The sequence below is a fragment of the Oncorhynchus gorbuscha genome, linkage group LG01 (genome assembly GCF_021184085.1).
Source record: "Oncorhynchus gorbuscha isolate QuinsamMale2020 ecotype Even-year linkage group LG01, OgorEven_v1.0, whole genome shotgun sequence".
NCBI lineage: Eukaryota > Metazoa > Chordata > Actinopteri > Salmoniformes > Salmonidae > Oncorhynchus > Oncorhynchus gorbuscha.
In genome coordinates this window covers 106,578,035-106,600,195 of record NC_060173.1, presented here as the reverse complement: position 1 = coordinate 106,600,195, position 22,161 = coordinate 106,578,035, and the positions used below count along the sequence as shown (strand labels likewise).

The following is a 22,161-nucleotide window of genomic DNA, read 5'->3' as shown; positions in this document are numbered from 1 at the left end:
ACTATGGGCCCTGGTCAGAAGTCGTGCACTATGGGCCCTGGTCAGAAGTGGTGCACTATGGGCCCTGGTCAGAAGTGGGTGCACTATGGGCCCTGGTCAGCAAGTCAGAAGTGCACTATGGGCCCTGGTCAGAAGTCGTGCACTTTGGGCCCTGGTCAGAAGTGGTGCACTATGGGCCCTGGTCAGAAGTGGTGCACTATGGGCCCTGGTCAGAAGTGGTGCACTATGGGCCCTGGTCAGAAGTCGTGCACTATGGGCCCTGGTCAGCCCTGGTCAGAAGTCGTGGGCCCTGGTCAGAAGTGGTGCACTATGGGCCCTGGTCAGAAGTGGTGCACTATGGGCCCTGGTCAGAAGTGGTGCACTATGGGCCCTGGTCAGAAGTGGTGCACTATGGGCCCTGGTCAGAAGTGGTGCACTATGGGCCCTGGTCAGAAGTGGTGCACTATGGGCCCTGGTCAGAAGTGGTGCACTATGGGCCCTGGTCAGAAGTGGTGCACTATGGGCCCTGGTCAGAAGTGGTGCACTATGGGCCCTGGTCAGAAGTGGTGCACTATGGGCCCTGGTCAGAAGTCGTGCACTATGGGCCCTGGTCAGAAGTGGTGCACTATGGGCCCTGGTCAGAAGTGGTGCACTATGGGCCCTGGTCAGTGGTGCAAGTGGTGCACTATGGGCCCTGGTCAGAAGTGGTGCACTATGGGCCCTGGTCAGAAGTGGTGCACTATGGGCCCTGGTCAGAAGTGGTGCACTATGGGCCCTGGTCAGAAGTGGTGCACTATGGGCCCTGGTCAGAAGTCGTACATCATATAGGTATCAGGTGCCATTTGAGATGAAGCGGGTTCAGGTTCAGGTTACACACCCTAAGTACCGGAGTTTCCGTACAACTTAATGACCAGGTCCCATTCTCCCTGGGCAGCCTGAGGGTGATAGGGAAGAGACTCAGGACCCAGTTGCATAAAGTAGCTTTGGGTAATATTATCTTATCTTTACTTTAACACCCTTTACAGACATACTTTACAGTATGTTGTCCTTAAAAAAAAGAACACTAGCAACATTTTTAGCACATTCTTGCCGGGATAAGTCTTACATATCTCCTGTGCACACGCTGGCATGTTTAGACGTGGGACTAGACGTGGGACTAGACGTGGGACCAGACGTGGGACCAGACGTGGGTTGATGTGTCTATTTGAGTAAATACATAGAATATAAACCATTACAAAGAAACCAAATATTATAAGACTAATTAAATGTATTTTCAAAACGATAGAATAGAATATTTTGAGTTGAATGATGTTTCTGGTCTGTGCAGTCTATAGGCTACATGACTGCGCCATGTACAGGAAATCAATAGTTACACGTCGACACAGATGTGTTTTATACTAGGCTTCGAATACAAGGAAATATAACAGAATAAAATACAATTCATATTTTTCCCACACAATTCGCGTCACGGCTAGTGTAAACATGTGGAACCACTGTCATATAAAAGAAAATGTGATATTTTGGAACAGAGCCAATGCTTTTTTGACCCACGCTTCATCTCTTTCCTACCCTCACACCACTTAGGGAGCAGGCATGGGGTCTTACATTGAGAGTATTATGATACTGACAGGAAATACTAGCTATCCTATTGTTAGATATTACTGCACGGTCGGAACTAGAAGCACAAGCATTTCGCTACACTCACATTAACATCTGCTAACCATGTGTATGTGACCAATAACATTTGATTTGATTTTCTCATGTTTATATTTCACAATATCCATAGGCTTTTGAATGTGCCTGTACTGACCGAGAAAAAAAAAAAATAGCCCTACACTTGATTTAGGCTACATTATAGCATGCTAAATGTTTCTGATCGTAGATGAGCTATACCACTTCAACTATAGCCCAGCCAGAGAAAAACAAATATACAGACATTTAGTGAAACAAAATCACATTGATTGGTTAAGATAATTCGTAGGGTTGGGAGTAGGCCTAGGGTACTGAGTGACTTAGTGGAGAGCAAAATAATCCATTTGTTAAGCTACATAACATGCTGGCATAATGTTCTGATCAGAGATAATACATGATCTAAATAGCAAGATGATCGTGAGCAGCACTCACCTCAACTTAGCTAACAGTTCCACAGCCTTATTGTAGCCTAATCAATATCCAAATGGAGATTCAATGAAAAGGATCAGTCAATGTCAGATTGTTAAGTCCCCACACTAGCCTCAAAGCAGTGCCAAGTGGTTCAGAAACAGTTTACCACAAGTAGGCTATTGCTTCAAATGTATTAGAACACTTAGATGCCTTTCAAAAATGTGATGCCTTTGATTGCATAAGCATATACTTTATTCCGGTATTTTCGTCACTCAGTGTTATATTTATTCCCACATTAATTAATTCCGGATCCATCCATGTTGGTTAAGAAAACAATGCGTGTGGTGGGCTACGAGAAGAGATGGGTGAAGTGACATTAAGATCCTTTTTTGGTTAATTGTACACAAAGTCCTGTGCCTTCTGCTGTTAACCCAACCGATGGTTCGACGCCTCAGCATAACGGTTACATTTCAAACTAAGCCGTAGGCAGAACTTTACAGCAAGTCATGACTAGGCCGGGTGGCGGAGATAAAAGTAGAGGCTTTGTTGCTGGCAATACCTTTCATATTACAGTGCCCAATTTTGTTAGGTTACAGACTTATTCTAAAATGTATGAAATAGTTTTTTTTTCCCTCTCACCAGTCTACACACAATACCCCATAACGACAAAGCAAAACCAGTTAAAAAAAAAAAAAAAATTGTGCAAATGTATTAAAAAATGTAAAACGGAAATATTACATTTACATAAGTATTCAGACCCTTTACTCAGTTGAAGCACTGTTGGCAGCGATTACAACCTTGAGTCTTCTTGGGTATGATGCTACAAGCTTGGCACGTCTGTAGATCCTTGCAGATCCTCTCAAGCTCTGTCAGGTTGGATGGGGAGTGTTGCTGCACAGCTATTTTCAGGTTTCTCCAGAGATGTTCGATCATGTTCAAATCCGGGCTCTGGCTGGGCCACTCAAGGACATTCAGAGACTTGTCCTGAAGCCACTCCCGTGTTGTCTTGGCTGTGTGCTTAGAGTCATTGTATTGTTGGAAGGTGAACCTTCATCCCAGTCTGAGGTCCTGAGTGCTCTGGAGCAGGTTTTCATCAAGGATCTCTCTGTACTTAATTCTGTTAATCTTTTCCTCGATCCTGACTAGTATCCCAGTCTCTGCCACTAAAACACATCCCCACAGCATGATGCTGCCATCGCCATGCTTCACCGTAGGGATGGTGCAATGTTTCCTCCAGATGTGACGCTTGGTATTCAAGAGTTCAATCTTGGTTTCATCAGACGAGAATTTTTGTAGTTCCCAACTTCTTCCATTTAAGAATGATGGTGGCCACTGTGTTCTTGGGGACCTTCAGTGCTACATAAATGTTTTAGTACCCTTCCCCAGATCTTTGCCTCACCTCGACACAATCCTGTCTTGGAGCCCTACGGACAATTCCTTCCTCTTGGCTTGGTTTTTGCTCTGACATGCACTGTCAACTGTGGGACCTTATAGGTGTGTGCCTTTCCAAATCATGTCCAATCAATTGAATTTACTACAGGTGGACTAAAATCAAGTTGTAGAAACATCTCAAGGATGATCAATGAAAACAGGATGCACCTGAGATCAATTTCGAGTCTCATAACAACGGGTCTGAATATTTGCAAAATATTCTAAAAACCTGTTTTCGCTTCGTCATTATGGGGTATTGTGTGTAGATTGATGAGAAATTGTTTTATTTAATACTTTTTGGATTAGGCTGTAACCTAAAAAAAATTGGAAAAAGTCAAGAAGTCTGAATTCTTTCCGAATTCACTGTATAAAGAAAAGTCTGCAAAAAGTTGGCGGGATGCTAAAGTGTGGCGGAAAAACGTCTTGGTTTGAAACGTGTGTGAGAGTGACAGACAATCTGGTCGCTTTAAAACCATCCAGACTTGTGATAAATGGTATTTGAATTTCAGAATTCCCCTCAAAAACACTTACACAGAAGGAGACAGGAAGGGTTTTTAGACCCTGTCTTGGTGACCATGGTTGGGGTAGAGACCCTGTCTTGGTGAACATTGTTGGGGTAGAGACCCTGTCTTGGTGACTATGGTTGGGGTAGAGACCCTTTCTTGGTGACCATGGTTGGGGTAGAGACCCTGTCTTGGTGACCATGGTTGGGGTAGAGGACCTGTCCTGGTGACCATGGTTGGGGTAGAGACCCTGTCTTGGTGACCATGGTTGTGGTAGAGACCCTGTCTTGGTGACCATGGTTGGGGTAGAGGACCTGTCCTGGTGACCATGGTTGGGGTAGAAGACCTGTGGTGTGGTGGCCATTGTTGGGGTAGAAGACCTGTCTTGGTGGTTCTGGCTTTTCTCGTAATGCACCACTTTCTTTCCAGTGATATACAGTATGTTTCTTGTTTCCAAGCTGCTGAGAGGCAGGCATAATTCACTGCACTATCTAAGTTTGTGCCTTGCCAACATCCGCTGTCCAAATGTTTGTATTTCAACACTGCATGTAATTTTCCACTTGTGGAACATTCACAAAGGCAACCGGAGAGAGGGGTAGATTATGAACGGAAAGGTTTGACTGAATGTTTATGTATGAGCGTTTATCTGCCACCAAATTAAAAACAGCACAGGGCATTTTTCTTGAAGAGACTGAATAGTAATCAACAATGTAGGCCATGATATATAGTTTAATTCAAACAACTTGTTTTTATTCTACTCTAATTCTCTGTATTAGTGAATCAGGTGTTATGTACTTCGTCGTTCCTCTGTTTTATTCTTTCTCCAATCTGTCCTCAGGCTTCTGTCACAAATCTCAGCTTGGATGTTTTATCTGTAAAAAATATTTTTCTGTTTACATTTTTATTTCGTAAGCATGTTTCCTCTCTTCCTTTGCTGAACACCATCACAGATTTAAGGACAAGAGCCTAAGCACCATATGATGTATTCATTTTGATCAAATCTGGGGTCTCTCTACGCAGTGTGCATAATGCAGCCTTTGAATATGCAATACGCTTTGAAGAAATCTAAAGGCCTTGGCCAGAGGAAGGGGGTGGAGGAGATTTGATAAATACAACACTCTTAGTATTCACTGCCTTCTGAGTCTTACACTACACTTCAGCTTGAGTTAGCTGCAGGCAGGGTGTGTTCTTATGTAAAATAGCATCTTTCTGTTCTTAATAGTTGAGGTGAAAAACGAAGATCTTTGTCCCTCTATGACCATGCCTCCCATAGACACAGGTTCTAGGTGTTCTTAGAACACTGTTCTTCTTAGAACAGCCATTCAGTGATTTCACACAACACACTTCAGTGTAACCTTAAAGGTCCTCTGGTAAAATTGCTGTGAGGTGAGAAACAACTCCAAACATTTTCTTTAATGAAAGAGAGATCTGATCGATAATACTGATGGTTGATGATTGCAAATGGGTCATTTTCTCTCTAATATAAGTTGTTGCTATTTCCAGGGTAATTACCAACTAGGCTTTGATAAATGAAGACAAACATTTGTGAAATCAATACCAATAATGCAGTAAAGTTCAGGTTTAAATACTCATCCCAAGAGATTGTGTATTAAAAAAGATAGTTGGCCCATTATAAATAATTTCTATAACCATAGTGAAGCATAGTGTTTTGTTGTCACTGCATCTTTGAATTTGGGAGCACAGTACCAACAGTGAGGATCATGGTCATAATCTGGTGTCGTCATTGCTGTGTTGTATAATTATCTGGTGGGTTATCAGCAACACTGCATGTAGTCGTGTGATGTCAGGACACTTTTTAGAGGTTGTAAACAAGTCTATTTCTCATTCTTACTATTAATACTGGCATGTCCTCATCCCCTTCTCACTCCGTTTACTTCCAGTTTTACGGATCATTCACACTCAAAGATACAGGACGCACCACCAATACACAAGTCACACTCATTCAAGTTCCAATTCAAGTTCAAGTTTCTCATATCCATGATACACATGGTGTACCCAGTCCAATGAAACGTTGACTTTGTCATATCCATGATACACATGGTGTACCCAGTCCAATGAAACGTTGACTTTGTCATATCCATGATACACATGGTGTACCCAGTCCAATGAAACGTTGACTTTGTCATATCCATGGTACACATGGTGTACCCAGTCCAATGAAATGTTGACTTTGTCATATCCATGGTACACATGCTGTACCCAGTCCAATGAAACGTTGACTTTGTCATATCCATGGTACACATGGTGTACCCAGTCCAATGAAATGTTGACTTTGTCATATCCATGATACACATGGTGTACCCAGTCCAATGAAACGTTGACTTTGTCATATCCATGATACACATGGTGTACCCAGTCCAATGAAACGTTGACTTTGTCATATCCATGATACACATGGTGTACCCAGTCCAATGAAACGTTGACTTTGTCATATCCATGATACACATGGTGTACCCAGTCCAATGAAACGTTGACTTTGTCATATCCATGGTACACATGGTGTACCCAGTCCAATGAAACGTTGACTTTGTCATATCCATGATACACATGGTGTACCCAGTCCAATGAAATGTTGACTTTGTCATATCCATGGTACACATGGTGTACCCAGTCCAATGAAACGTTGACTTTGTCATATCCATGGTACACATGGTGTACCCAGTCCAATGAAACGTTGACTTTGTCATATCCATGATACACATGGTGTACCCAGTCCAATGAAACGTTGACTTTGTCATATCCATGATACACATGGTGTACCCAGTCCAATGAAACGTTGACTTTGTCATATCCATGGTACACATGGTGTACCCAGTCCAATGAAACGTTGACTTTGTCATATCCATGGTACACATGGTGTACCCAGTCCAATGAAACGTTGACTTTGTCATATCCATGATACACATGGTGTACCCAGTCCAATGAAACGTTGACTTTGTCATATCCATGATACACATGGTGTACCCAGTCCAATGAAACGTTGACTTTGTCATATCCATGATACACATGGTGTACCCAGTCCAATGAAACGTTGACTTTGTCATATCCATGGTACACATGGTGTACCCAGTCCAATGAAACGTTGACTTTGTCATATCCATGATACACATGGTGTACCCAGTCCAATGAAACGTTGACTTTGTCATATCCATGATACACATGGTGTACCCAGTCCAATGAAACGTTGACTTTGTCATATCCATGATACACATGGTGTACCCAGTCCAATGAAACGTTGACTTTGTCATATCCATGGTACACATGGTGTACCCAGTCCAATGAAACGTTGACTTTGTCATATCCATGATACACATGGTGTACCCAGTCCAATGAAACGTTGACTTTGTCATATCCATGATACACACTTTACCCAGTCCAATGAAACGTTGACTTTGTCATATCCATGATACACATGGTGTACCCAGTCCAATGAAACGTTGACTTTGTCATATCCATGATACACATGGTGTACCCAGTCCAATGAAACGTTGACTTTGTCATATCCATGATACACATGGTGTACCCAGTCCAATGAAACGTTGACTTTGTCATATCCATGATACACATGGTGTACCCAGTCCAATGAAACGTTGACTTTGTCATATCCATGATACACATGGTGTACCCAGTCCAATGAAACGTTGACTTTGTCATATCCATGGTACACATGGTGTACCCAGTCCAATGAAACGTTGACTTTGTCATATCCATGGTACACATGGTGTACCCAGTCCAATGAAACGTTGACTTTGTCATATCCATGGTACACATGGTGTACCCAGTCCAATGAAACGTTGACTTTGTCATATCCATGGTACACATGGTGTACCCAGTCCAATGAAACGTTGACTTTGACTTTGTCATATCCATGATATCCACATGGTGTACCCAGTCCAATGAAACGTTGACTTTGTCATATCCATGATACACATGGTGTACCCAGTCCAATGAAACGTTGACTTTGTCATATCCATGATACACATGGTGTACCCAGTCCAATGAAACGTTGACTTTGTCATATCCATGATACACATGGTGTACCCAGTCCAATGAAACGTTGACTTTGTCATATCCATGATACACATGGTGTACCCAGTCCAATGAAACGTTGACTTTGTCATATCCATGATACACATGGTGTACCCAGTCCAATGAAACGTTGACTTTGTCATATCCATGGTACACATGGTGTACCCAGTCCAATGAAACGTTGACTTTGTCATATCCATGGTACACATGGTGTACCCAGTCCAATGAAACGTTGACTTTGTCATATCCATGGTACACATGGTGTACCCAGTCCAATGAAACGTTGACTTTGTCATATCCATGGTACACATGGTGTACCCAGTCCAATGAAACGTTGACTTTGTCATATCCATGGTACACATGGTGTACCCAGTCCAATGAAACGTTGACTTTGTCATATCCATGGTACACATGGTGTACCCAGTCCAATGAAACGTTGACTTTGTCATATCCATGATACACATGGTGTACCCAGTCCAATGAAACGTTGACTTTGTCATATCCATGGTACACATGGTGTACCCAGTCCAATGAAACGTTGACTTTGTCATATCCATGATACACATGGTGTACCCAGTCCAATGAAACGTTGACTTTGTCATATCCATGATACACATGGTGTACCCAGTCCAATGAAACGTTGACTTTGTCATATCCATGATACACATGGTGTACCCAGTCCAATGAAACGTTGACTTTGTCATATCCATGATACACATGGTGTACCCAGTCCAATGAAACGTTGACTTTGTCATATCCATGATACACATGGTGTACCCAGTCCAATGAAACGTTGACTTTGTCATATCCATCCATGGTGTACACATGAAACGTTGACTTTGTCATATCCACCCATGGTGTACCCCAATGAAACGTTGACTTTGTCATATCCATGGTACACATGGTGTACCCAGTCCAATGAAACGTTGACTTTGTCATATCCATGGTACACATGGTGTACCCAGTCCAATGAAACGTTGACTTTGTCATATCCATGGTACACATGGTGTACCCAGTCCAATGAAACGTTGACTTTGTCATATCCATGGTACACATGGTGTACCCAGTCCAATGAAACGTTGACTTTGTCATATCCATGATACACATGGTGTACCCAGTCCAATGAAACGTTGACTTTGTCATATCCATGGTGTACACATGGTGTACCCAGTCCAATGAAACGTTGACTTTGTCATATCCATGATACACATGGTGTACCCAGTCCAATGAAACGTTGACTTTGTCATATCCATGATACACATGGTGTACCCAGTCCAATGAAACGTTGACTTTGTCATATCCATGATACACATGGTGTACCCAGTCCAATGAAACGTTGACTTTGTCATATCCATCACATGGTGTACCCACATGGTGACTTTACATATCCAGTCACAATGAAACGTTGACTTTGTCATCCATCCATGTGTACACATGGTGTACCCAGTCCAATGAAACGTTGACTTTGTCATATCCATGGTACACATGGTGTACCCAGTCCAATGAAACGTTGACTTTGTCATATCCATGATACACATGGTGTACCCAGTCCAATGAAACGTTGACTTTGTCATATCCATGATACACATGGTGTACCCAGTCCAATGAAACGTTGACTTTGTCATATCCATGGTACACATGGTGTACCCAGTCCAATGAAACGTTGACTTTGTCATATCCATGGTACACATGGTGTACCCAGTCCAATGAAACGTTGACTTTGTCATATCCATGGTACACATGGTGTACCCAGTCCAATGAAACGTTGACTTTGTCATATCCATGGTACACATGGTGTACCCAGTCCAATGAAACGTTGACTTTGTCATATCCATGGTACACATGGTGTACCCAGTCCAATGAAACGTTGACTTTGTCATATCCATGGTACACATGGTGTACCCAGTCCAATGAAACGTTGACTTTGTCATATCCATGATACACATGGTGTACCCAGTCCAATGAAACGTTGACTTTGTCATATCCATGATACACATGGTGTACCCAGTCCAATGAAACGTTGACTTTGTCATATCCATGGTACACATGGTGTACCCAGTCCAATGAAACGTTGACTTTGTCATATCCATGGTACACATGGTGTACCCAGTCCAATGAAACGTTGACTTTGTCATATCCATGGTACACATGGTGTACCCAGTCCAATGAAACGTTGACTTTGTCATATCCATGGTACACATGGTGTACCCAGTCCAATGAAACGTTGACTTTGTCATATCCATGGTACACATGGTGTACCCAGTCCAATGAAACGTTGACTTTGTCATATCCATGATACACATGGTGTACCCAGTCCAATGAAACGTTGACTTTGTCATATCCATGATACACATGGTGACTTTGTACCCAGTCCAATGAAACGTTGACTTTGTCATATCCATGGTACACATGGTGTACCCAGTCCAATGAAACGACTTTGACTTTGTCATATCCATGAAACGTTGATGTCATATCCACATGGTGTACCCAGTCCAATGAAACGTTGACTTTGTCATATCCATGGTACACATGGTGTACCCAGTCCAATGAAACGTTGACTTTGTCATATCCATGGTACACATGGTGTACCCAGTCCAATGAAACGTTGACTTTGTCATATCCATGATACACATGGTGTACCCAGTCCAATGAAACGTTGACTTTGTCATATCCATGATACACATGGTGTACCCAGTCCAATGAAACGTTGACTTTGTCATATCCATGTACACATGGTGTACCCAGTCCAATGAAACGTTGACTTTGTCATATCCATGGTACACATGGTGTACCCAGTCCAATGAAACGTTGACTTTGTCATATCCATGATACACATGGTGTACCCAGTCCAATGAAACGTTGACTTTGTCATATCCATGATACACATGGTGTACCCAGTCCAATGAAACGTTGACTTTGTCATATCCATGGTACACATGGTGTACCCAGTCCAATGAAACGTTGACTTTGTCATATCCATGGTACACATGGTGTACCCAGTCCAATGAAACGTTGACTTTGTCATATCCATGATACACATGGTGTACCCAGTCCAATGAAACGTTGACTTTGTCATATCCATGATACACATGGTGTACCCAGTCCAATGAAACGTTGACTTTGTCATATCCATGATACACATGGTGTACCCAGTCCAATGAAACGTTGACTTTGTCATATCCATGATACACATGGTGTACCCAGTCCAATGAAACGTTGACTTTGTCATATCCATGATACACATGGTGTACCCCCGTTGACTTTGTCCAATGAAACGTTGACTTTGTCATATCCATGGTACACATGGTGTACCCAGTCCAATGAAACGTTGACTTTGTCATATCCATGGTACACATGGTGTACCCAGTCCAATGAAACGTTGACTTTGTCATATCCATGGTACACATGGTGTACCCAGTCCAATGAAACGTTGACTTTGTCATATCCATGATACACATGGTGTACCCAGTCCAATGAAACGTTGACTTTGTCATATCCATGATACACATGGTGTACCCAGTCCAATGAAACGTTGACTTTGTCATATCCATGATACACATGGTGTACCCAGTCCAATGAAACGTTGACTTTGTCATATCCATGATACACATGGTGTACCCAGTCCAATGAAATGTTGACTTTGTCATATCCATGGTACACATGGTGTACCCAGTCCAATGAAACGTTGACTTTGTCATATCCATGGTACACATGGTGTACCCAGTCGATTGAAACGTTGACTTTGTCATATCCATGGTACACATGGTGTACCCAGTCCAATGAAACGTTGACTTTGTCATATCCATGATACACATGGTGTACCCAGTCCAATGAAACGTTGACTTTGTCATATCCATGATACACATGGTGTACCCAGTCCAATGAAACGTTGACTTTGTCATATCCATGGTACACATGGTGTACCCAGTCCAATGAAACGTTGACTTTGTCATAATCATGATACACATGGTGTACCCAGTCCAATGAAACGTTGACTTTGTCATATCCATGGTACACATGGTGTACCCAGTCCAATGAAACGTTGACTTTGTCATATCCATGATACACATGGTGTACCCAGTCCAATGAAACGCTGACTTTGTCATATCCATGGTACACATGGTGTACCCAGTCCAATGAAACGCTGACTTTGTCATATCCATGGTACACATGGTGTACCCAGTCCAATGAAATGTTGACTTTGTCATATCCATGATACACATGGTGTACCCAGTCCAATGAAACGTTGACTTGCAGGTTGAAGATGAAGGTCAACGGAACAGAATAAACATGTAGCAGAAGTATAAATACAGGGAGAAATTCAACAATTTACAGTATTAAACATTTGGAGAGCAAACGGTTTAAAGTGTTCAGTATTTACAGTAACACATATAAGTTTGGTAGAATAAGTCATGATGTTTGTGTAGCATGTACAGTGCCCGTCAAAAGTTTGGACACACCTACAGTACACATTCCAGTATTTCTCTTGTACATTCCAGGGTTTCTCTTGTACATTCTCCAGGGTTTCTCTTGTACCTTCTCCAGGGTTTCTCTTGTACATTCTCCAGGGTTTCTCTTGTACATTCTCCAGGGTTTCTCTTGTACCTTCTCCAGGGTTTCTCTTGTACCTTCTCCAGGGTTTCTCTTGTACATTTTCCAGGGTTTCTCTTGTACATTCTCCAGGGTTTCTCTTGTACCTTCTCCAGGGTTTCTCTTGTACCTTCTCCAGGGTTTCTCTTGTACATTTTCCAGGGTTTCTCTTGTACCTTCTCCAGGGTTTCTCTTGTACCTTCTCCAGGGTTTCTCTTGTACCTTCTCCAGGGTTTCTCTTGTACCTTCTCCAGGGTTTCTCTTGTACCTTCTCCAGGGTTTCTCTTGTACCTTCTCCAGGGTTTCTCTTGTACCTTCTCCAGGGTTTCTCTTGTATCTTCTCCAGGGTTTCTCTTGTACCTTCTCCAGGGTTTCTCTTGTACCTTCTCCAGGGTTTCTCTTGTACCTTCTCCAGGGTTTCTCTTGTACATTCTCCAGGGTTTCTCTTTTACCTTCTCCAGGGTTTCTCTTGTACATTCTCCAGGGTTTCTCTTGTACCTTCTCCAGGGTTTCTCTTGTACATTCTCCAGGGTTTCTCTTGTACATTCTCCAGGATTTCTCTTTTACCTTCTCCAGGGTTTCTCTTGTACATTCTCCAGGGTTTCTCTTGTACCTTCTCCAGGGTTTCTCTTGTACATTCTCCAGGGTTTCTCTTGTACATTCTCCAGGGTTTCTCTTGTACCTTCTCCAGGGTTTCTCTTGTACATTCTCCAGGGTTTCTCTTGTACCTTCTCCAGGGTTTCTCTTGTACCTTCTCCAGGGTTTCTCTTGTACCTTCTCCAGGGTTTCTCTTGTACCTTCTCCGGGGTTTCTCTTGTACCTTCTCCGGGGTTTCTCTTGTACCTTCTCCAGGGTTTCTCTTGTACCTTCTCCAGGGTTTATCTTGTACCTTCTCCAGGGTTTCTCTTGTACCTTCTCCAGGGTTTCTCTTGTACATTCTCCAGGGTTTCATGAGATAGGTAACTACCTCATGAAGTTGGTTCAGAGAATGTCAAGAGTGTGCAAAGCTGTCATCAAGGCAAAGGGTGGCTACTTTGAAGAATCTCAAATATAAATATATATTTTGATTTGTTTAACACTTTTCTGTTTACTACATAATGTTATTTCATAGTTTTGATGTCTTCACTATTATTCTACAATGTAGAAAATAGTAAAAAATAAAGAAAAACATAAATGACTAGGTGTGTCCAAACGTTTGACTGGTAGTGTATATGTGTGCAGAGCATGAATGTATGTGTGTGTGGAAGACATTGACAAACTATTTAATCACAAACCTCTCTCTTTCTCATCATCTGTTGTTGATTGTTTCCCTCTTTGGGGCCGGTCGTGAGGGCCGGTCGTGAGGGTCAGTCGTGAGGGTCGGTCGTGAGGATCAGTCGTGAGCCCATGTCTGGTCTTCAGGCCTACTCTCCTGCCAGTCTGTATGTGGTACATGCTTGATGTTGACTAGCAAGTCAATCTTTCCTCATGCCAGAATACAATTGATGGAGAGATGTAGCTAGAGACATTTATGAAGGGAGAGATGTAGCTAGAGACATTTATGAAGGGAGAGATGTAGCTAGAGACATTTATGAAGGGAGAGATGTAGCTAGAGACATTTATGAAGGGAGAGATGTAGCTAGAGACATTTATGAAGGGAGAGATGTAGCTAGAGACATTTATGAAGGAGAGATGTAGCTAGAGACATTTATGAAGGGAGAGATGTAGCTAGAGACATTTATGAAGGGAGAGATGTAGCTAGAGACATTTATGAAGGAGAGATGTAGCTAGAGACATTTATGAAGGGAGAGATGTAGCTAGAGACATTTATGAAGGAGAGATGTAGCTAGAGACATTTATGAAGGGAGAGATGTAGCTAGAGACATTTATGAAGGGAGAGATGTAGCTAGAGACATTTATGAAGGGAGAGATGTAGCTAGAGACATTTATGAAGGGAGAGATGTAGCTAGAGACATTTATGAAGGGAGAGATGTAGCTAGAGACATTTATGAAGGGAGAGATGTAGCTAGAGACATTTATGAAGGGAGAGATGTAGCTAGAGACATTTATGAAGGGAGAGATGTAGCTAGAGACATTTATGAAGGGAGAGATGTAGCTAGAGACATTTATGAAGGGAGAGATGTAGTTAGAGACATTTATGAAGGGAGAGATGTAGCTAGAGACATTTATGAAGGAGAGATGTAGCTAGAGACATTTATGAAGGGAGAGATGTAGCTAGAGACATTTATGAAGGGAGAGATGTAGCTAGAGACATTTATGAAGGGAGAGATGTAGCTAGAGACATTTATGAAGGGAGAGAGAAAGGACAAAAATAAGTGATAAGAGAATTGGCTGGCGAGTCACACTGTCGCCATTTGAAAAGGTGCTGCTTACTAAACCCATTCTGCCAGCGTTAATTAGAGAAGTCGTCGTTGTTCTCTCTCTTTCCTTTCTTTCTTCTGTACACATGGTGCTATGCCAGCCTCACACTCTGCTGTCAGTACCCCCAGCTTGTGTCAATGTGTTTCAGCATTAGCCGCATCAACTTAAAGTAACAAGTTTGTCTTCATTGTTAAAAGGCTGAAATTTCCCCCCCAAGACTAGAAACTGGGTCGCCAGTACTGAGACAGCTTGCACACAGGACAATAGAATATCATGGAGAACAAGTCATGAAAGAGCTTGGTGTCTTTCTGTGGAAGTGTGGTGGTAATGATTTAAGTTCTACTACAGACAATATATCTGAAGTGGGAGATTTTTAAGCATTCTCTGTTGACAATAACAGGGTTCTCTTAAAGTATTCTAAATCAAATCAAATCAAAGTTTATTTGTCACGTGCGCCAAATACAACAGGTGTAAACCTTACAGTGAAATGCTTACTTACAGGCTCTAACCAATGGTGCCAAAAGCAAGGTGTGTGTGTGTGTGTGTGTGTGTGTGTGTGTGTGTGTGTGTGTGTGTGTGTGTGTGTGTGTGTGTGTGTGTGTGTGTGTGTGTGTGTGTGTGTGTGTGTGTGTGTGTGTGTGTGTGTGTGTGTGTGTGTAAAGAAATAAAACAACAATAGAAAGACATTTGAAAAAAGAGTAGCAAGGCTATATAGAGACACCTGTTAGTAGCAAGGCTATATAGAGACACCTGTAGTCAGGCTTATTGAGGTGGTATGTACATATAGCTATCGTTAAAGTGACTATGCATATATGATGAACAGAAAGTAGAAGAAGCGTAACAAGAGGGGTTGGCGGGTGGTGGGATGCAATGCAGATAGCCCAGTTAGCCAATGTGCAGGAGCACTGGTTGGTTGGGCCAATTTAGGTAGTATGTACATGAATGTATAGTTAAAGTGACTATGCATATATGATTAACAGAGAGTAGCAGCAGAGTAAAAGAGGGGTTGGGGACACACACAATACAAATAGTCCAGGTAACCCTTGGTTACCTGTTCAGGAGTCTTATGGCGTGGGGGTAAAAACTGTTGAGAAGCCTTTTTGTCCTAGACTTGGCACTCCGGTACCGCTTGCCATGCGGTAGTAGAGAGAACATTCTATGACTGGGGTGGCTGGGGTCTTTGACCATTTTTAGGGCCTTCCCCTGACACCGCCTGGTGTAGAGGTCTTGGATGGCAGGCAGCTTTGCAAATCTTTTTAGCTTCCTGAGGGGGAATAGGCTTTGTTGTGCCCTCTTCACGACTGTCTTGGTGTGTTTGGACCATTCTAGTTTGTTGGTGATGTGGACACCAAGGAATTTGAAGCTCTCATCCTGCTCCAATACAGCCCCGTCGATGAGAATGGGGGCGTGCTCGATCCTCCTTTTCCTATAGTCCACAATCATCTCCTTAGTCTTGGTTACATTGAGGGATAGGTTGATTTTCTGGCACCACCCGGCCAGGTCTCTGACCTCCTCCCTATAGGCTGTCTCGTCGTTGTCGGTGATCAGGCCTACCACTGTTGTGTCGTCAGCCAACTTAATGATGGTGTTGGAGTCGTGCCTGGCCATGCAGTTGTGGGCGAACAGGGAGTACAGGAGGGGACTGAGCACGCACCCCTGGGGAGCTCCAGTGTTGAGGATCAGCGTGGCAGATGTGTTGATACCTACCCTTACCACCTGGGGGCGGCCTGTCAGGAAGTCCAGGATCCAGTTGCAGAGGGAGGTGTTTAGTCCCATGATCATATTAATACTATTTTAACAGTAGATGAATGAATCTTTCTTAGGAGCCAGCTAACAGTGTGCCATGGAGTTGGCAGCTTGAGAGACCAAATTTATATTTTTAGCCAGCATCCATCTTTTTGCCCTATGTTTCTACAAGGGATGTGAGGATGCCAGTATTGCAATATTTTTTCCATGGCAAAAATGAAAACACAAAGCAGACCAAACTCTTTGATCCTTTAAAAACCTGCCTGTATGTAGAATATTGTGCTCTAGCACAACATAATGATGTTTGTTTCCAACATTAGGGCTGTTTTCATAAAGAAGTTTGCTTGCTGGGCACTGGGCACAGTGGGTAGGGCAGAAATTCAATGTCTATTCCACGTTGGTTCAGTGTAATTTCATTGAAATTCAATGGAAACAACATTAATTCAACCAGTTCCTGCCCAGTGGGTAGTCTCTACTCACTCCCAGAGGTTCAGTTTGGGCTGACCCTAAACTGGCCAATTTGTTAAATTCCTCCCCTAACGTTTAGATTTCTCTATGAACCTCTAACAGTGTTCTTTTCCCTGCTCTGAGCCCTGGGGCAGTAATGCTCTATGATGCTATGCTGCTTGGAGTTGAGTGTATTTGTGCCCTTCTAACAGTTTAAAGCAATTTCCCAATCCAGCCAGCCTTGTCAAACAGTGAGAAACGACCACCACCTGCTGTAGGGTATAAACAGCACTTAGAAAGCCTCTCAAAGCCACCACTCGCTCTGCAGCTTTCCACAGGAAGTCCAGCATTAGGTTTTAAACTGTCAGCACCTTGTCAGGAGAGATCTTTCCAGAGCTCTGTTGGATGTCAGAGATATAATGTTAATGGTTGTCCTCTGTTCAATATAGAACATACAAATGTAGGATCCTAATTTGATCACCCTGTTGCAGGATCATTTTAGGATGTAGGAACATTAAAAGGTGTGTGTTTGAAGTTTAAAAAGGCATCTAAAAAGGCAAGTCTACTGCTATTCTAACCCTGTCCTCTCTCTCTCTCTCTCCTCCCCAGTGTGCCAGTCTGTGTCGGTGATGGCGTGCAGCGGGACCTATGAGTACGTCATCGAGGAGTTCTGTCTGGGGAAATTCAGACTGGACATGGAGGAACTGGACCAGCATCGCTGGTGCATCTGGGAGGACACAGTGGAGTGAGCATTCTATGTAGCACCTATGTAGTATCATTGTAGTATTCTATGTAGCAGCTATGTAGTATCATTGTAATATTCTATGTAGCAGCTATTTAAAGTATGTAGTATTCTTAGTAGCATCTGGGAGGATTCTGTAGTACCTATGCAGTATTCTATGTAGCATCTATGTAGTATTCTGATATTCTATGTAGCACCTATGTAGCATCTACATTTACATTTACATTTAAGTCATTTCATTATCCAGAGCGACTTACAAATTGGTGCATTCACCTTATGACATCCAGTAGAACAGTCACTTTACAATAGTGCATCTAAATCTTAAAGGGGGGTGAGAAGGATTACTTATCCTATCCTAGGTATTCCTTAAAGAGGTGGGGTTTCAGGTGTCTCCGGAAGGTGGTGATTGACTCCGCTGTCCTGGCGTCGTGAGGGAGTTTGTTCCACCATTGGGGGGCCAGAGCAGCGAACAGTTTTGACTGGGCTGAGCGGGAACTGTACTTCCTCAGTGGTAGGGAGGCGAGCAGGCCAGAGGTGGATGAACGCAGTGCCCTTGTTTGGGTGTAGGGCCTGATCAGAGCCTGGAGGTACTGAGGTGCCGTTCCCCTCAAAGTCATTTTTCATGCCCATGTCATTGTTCATTTTCTCCCTAACATCAAATCAATTGTGATTAAATGTACAGATTCAATAGCAATCCATGAATGTGACCATCAATGGATACGACCTTTTTATTTACCAGATTGACCCTATTTGATGATCATTTAAATGAAAAGTATGCTATTTAAAATCAATAGACATCCTCTTCTCAAATAACTGATCAAACAATTACTCATCTTTTTTTTACTGTAAAAACAAACAAACAGACTAAACAAAACATCCTCAAAAAATCCACAGGCTTATGGGGGGGGATAGAGGGAGAGAGTCTTACTTTGATAGAACATGCTGTTTTTTCTGCCCTACTGTGGCGTTGTTATGTATGTCTATGTAGTATTCTAATATTCTATGTAGCACCGATGTAGTATTCTGATATTCTATGTAGCATCTATCTAGTATTCTGATATTCTATGTAGCATCTATGTAGTATTCTGATATTCTATGTAGCATCTATGTAGTATTCTGATATTCTATGTAGCACCCCATCCATGTCATTAACAGTACAGTCACTATAATGATAGGACGGTAATAGGGATATGTAAAGTTTATTTAATCAGTGTGTGCACAAACCTTTGGTCTGGTAATACAGCAATAGGTTTTCACCTTTTTAACTCTTGCCCTCTTTTTGCTTCCTATTTGCACATTATTATCAAACTCTTGGAGGGTGACCAAAATGAATCAGAGTTTAACAGCCCCAGCTGTCACCAGTCCCACACCAAACCTACAATATTGAGCCAATATCACGGGCGTTCACTCAGCAGCAGCACAGCCATCTATGCAGACAGTTTAAACTACGGCAACATCCATATTTTAGTCATAAATGTCAAGTTCAGGGAAGGTCGGCTCCTTCTCTCGGTTCAGATGGTTGAACGTTTTGGGGTGGATCTGATTGGCTTAAGGCGGCCATTAACTACAGCAGCAGCATCTTGATTGGAGACTGGGGCTGTCTCCCAAATGGCATCCTATTGCATATTTGGTGCACTACTTTCAACCAAAGCCCTATGGCTCCTGGTCAAAAGTAATGCACTATATACGGAATAGGGTGCCATATGGGACACAGGCTTGGAGAGTGGAGCAGAGGGCAGAGCCTCGTGCAGTTGTTCTCCGTAAAGGATAAGCTATTCCTGAGATGACCCAGCAAACACAGCACAGAATGATTTGAATGAATTCCCACCTGTTTTAATGAGATTCAGCAGGGAGGATCTGGGGCTGCTGCTCTGAATATAGCACATAGTATGTATCATATAGTATGTGACTGCAACAGCAGCTGCAATTCATTGCCTCATGATGGGACTCTTCCATTAGAAACATATACTGTACTGTAGTACACCTCTGTCTCTGTGGTTGGTGTCATTAGTCCAGTACCACATACTGTGCAGTACTATACACAACTATAGTCATCAGTCCACTAAAGCATACTATGCTGCTATACACTACTCGAGTACCACAAATGCTAGTATACACCACTACGGTGGTCATCAGTCTGGTGTCTTTTCTCCATGAACCAGGTATGCTGGGTAGACATGGTGGATGTTGCCTGCCTGCTTCCTGTCTGCCACCATGGCTGGGGTTTTGTTTTTCCTCTGTGGTGGTAACGTCAGTCTGGATGTGTCAAGCGGAGGCTTGTGGAGGGTGAGACTGACATCCCAGCTGTCAGAGCAGGGCCCTTCCCCCTGTCATGGACAGAAGAGTCCCCTGTCCCCCTCCACCTTGCCACAGGGAGGGACAGTCTGTCTATCAACATGAATGTGAATTCCTCGACACTTCTCTTCTTCTCTGCCTCGACCCATCTCTTCTTCTCTGCCTCGACCCGTCTCTCCTTCTCTGCCTCGACCCGTCTCTCCTTCAATGCCTCGACCCGTCTCTTCTTCTCTGACTCGACCCGTCTCTCCTTCTCTGCCTCGACCCGTCTCTCCTTCTCTCTCTACCCTTCTCTCTCTCTACCCGTCTCTCCTTCTCTCTCTCTACCCTTCTCTCCTTCTCTCTCTCTACCCGTTTCTCCATCTCTCTCTCAGCCCGTCTCTTCTCGACCCGTTTCTTCTTCTCTCCCTCAGCCCGTCTCTACTTCTCTTCTTAGACCCGTCTCTTCTTCTCTGCCTCGACCAGTCTCTCCTTCTCTCCTTAGACCCGTCCCTCCTTCTATCCCTCGACCAGTCTCTCCTTCTCTCCCTCGACCCTTCTCTCCCTCGACGCTTCTCTCCCTCGACCCGTCTCTCCTTCTCTCTCTACCCTTCTCTCTCTCTACCCGTCTCTCCTTCTCTCTCTCTACCCTTCTCTCCTTCTCTCTCTCTACCCGTCTCTCCTTCTCTCTCTCTACCCGTCTCTCCTTCTCTCTCTCTACCCGTCTCTCCAGTATTTTTCCAAATTCATTGTGAATGGCTGCACTGATACAGTGTTCAGGAGACATACAGCTGAGAGAGGATCTCATATGGACCTGCTCAGCAACAATCCCCAGTTCAGCCACATGGACATACTGTACACACGAACAGTAGAGCTGGGACATACTGTACACACCAGAATAAACACACTGGGTAAGGTTATAAACACACTGGGTAAGGGAATAAACACACTGGGTAAGGGAATAAACACACTGGGTAAGGGAATAAACACACTGGGTAAGGGAATAAACACACTGGGTAAGGTTATAAACACACTGGGTAAGGGAATAAACACACTGGGTAAGGTTATAAACACACTGGGTAAGGGAATAAACACACTGGGTAAGGTTATAAACACACTGGGTAAGGGAATAAACACACTGGGTAAGGGAATAAACACACTGGGTAAGGGAATAAACACACTGGGTAAGGGAATAAACACACTGGGTAAGGGAATAAACACACTGGGTAAGGTTTTAAACACACTGGGTAAGGTTTTAAACACACTGGGTAAGGTTTTAAACACACTGGGTAAGGGACGAAACACACTGGGTAAGGGAATAAACACAATGGGTAAGGGAATAAACACACTGGGTAAGGTTATAAACACACTGGGTAAGGGAATAAACACACTGGGTAAGGGAATAAACACACTGGGTAAGGTTTTAAACACACTGGGTAAGGGAATAAACACACTGGGTAAGGGAATAAACACACTGGGTAAGGTTATAAACACACTGGGTAAGGTTATAAACACACTGGGTAAGGGAATAAACACAATGGGTAAGGGAATAAACACACTGGGTAAGGTTATAAACACACTGGGTAAGGGAATAAACACACTGGGTAAGGGAATAAACACAATGGGTAAGGGAATAAACACACTGGGTAAGGGAATAAACACACTGGGTAAGGTTTTAAACACACTGGGTAAGGTTATAAACACACTGGGCAAGGGAATAAACACACTGGGTAAGGGAATAAACACACTGGGTAAGGTTTTAAACACACTGGGTAAGGTTTTAAACACACTGGGTAAGGTTTTAAACACACTGGGTAAGGGAATAAACACACTGGGTAAGGTTTTAAACACACTGGGTAAGGGAATAAACACACTGGGTAAGGGAATAAACACACTGGGTAAGGTTTTAAACACACTGGGTAAGGTTTTAAACCC

The 22,161-nt window shown here is 43.1% G+C and overlaps 2 protein-coding genes across 3 annotated transcripts in view; both read left to right on the top strand.

Annotated features, from left to right (window-relative positions):
- LOC124048399 (band 4.1-like protein 5) overlaps positions 1–17,945 on the top strand; it is a 110,679-nt gene extending 92,734 nt beyond the window's left edge. Inside the window, exon 25 of one of the 2 annotated variants that reach the window (XM_046369175.1) lies at positions 17,820–17,945. In XM_046369175.1, the coding sequence (XP_046225131.1) occupies positions 17,820–17,862 (43 nt within the window). In that variant the 3' untranslated portion in view covers positions 17,863–17,945. The remainder of the gene's footprint in view (positions 1–17,819) is intronic. The other variant, XM_046369193.1, reaches the window with a different exon arrangement.
- Positions 1–22,161, top strand: part of ramp1 (receptor activity modifying protein 1) — a 90,732-nt gene that overhangs the window by 36,356 nt on the left and 32,215 nt on the right. Inside the window, exon 2 of the mRNA XM_046369205.1 lies at positions 17,820–17,955. Within this exon, the coding sequence (XP_046225161.1) occupies positions 17,820–17,955 (136 nt within the window). The remainder of the gene's footprint in view (positions 1–17,819; positions 17,956–22,161) is intronic.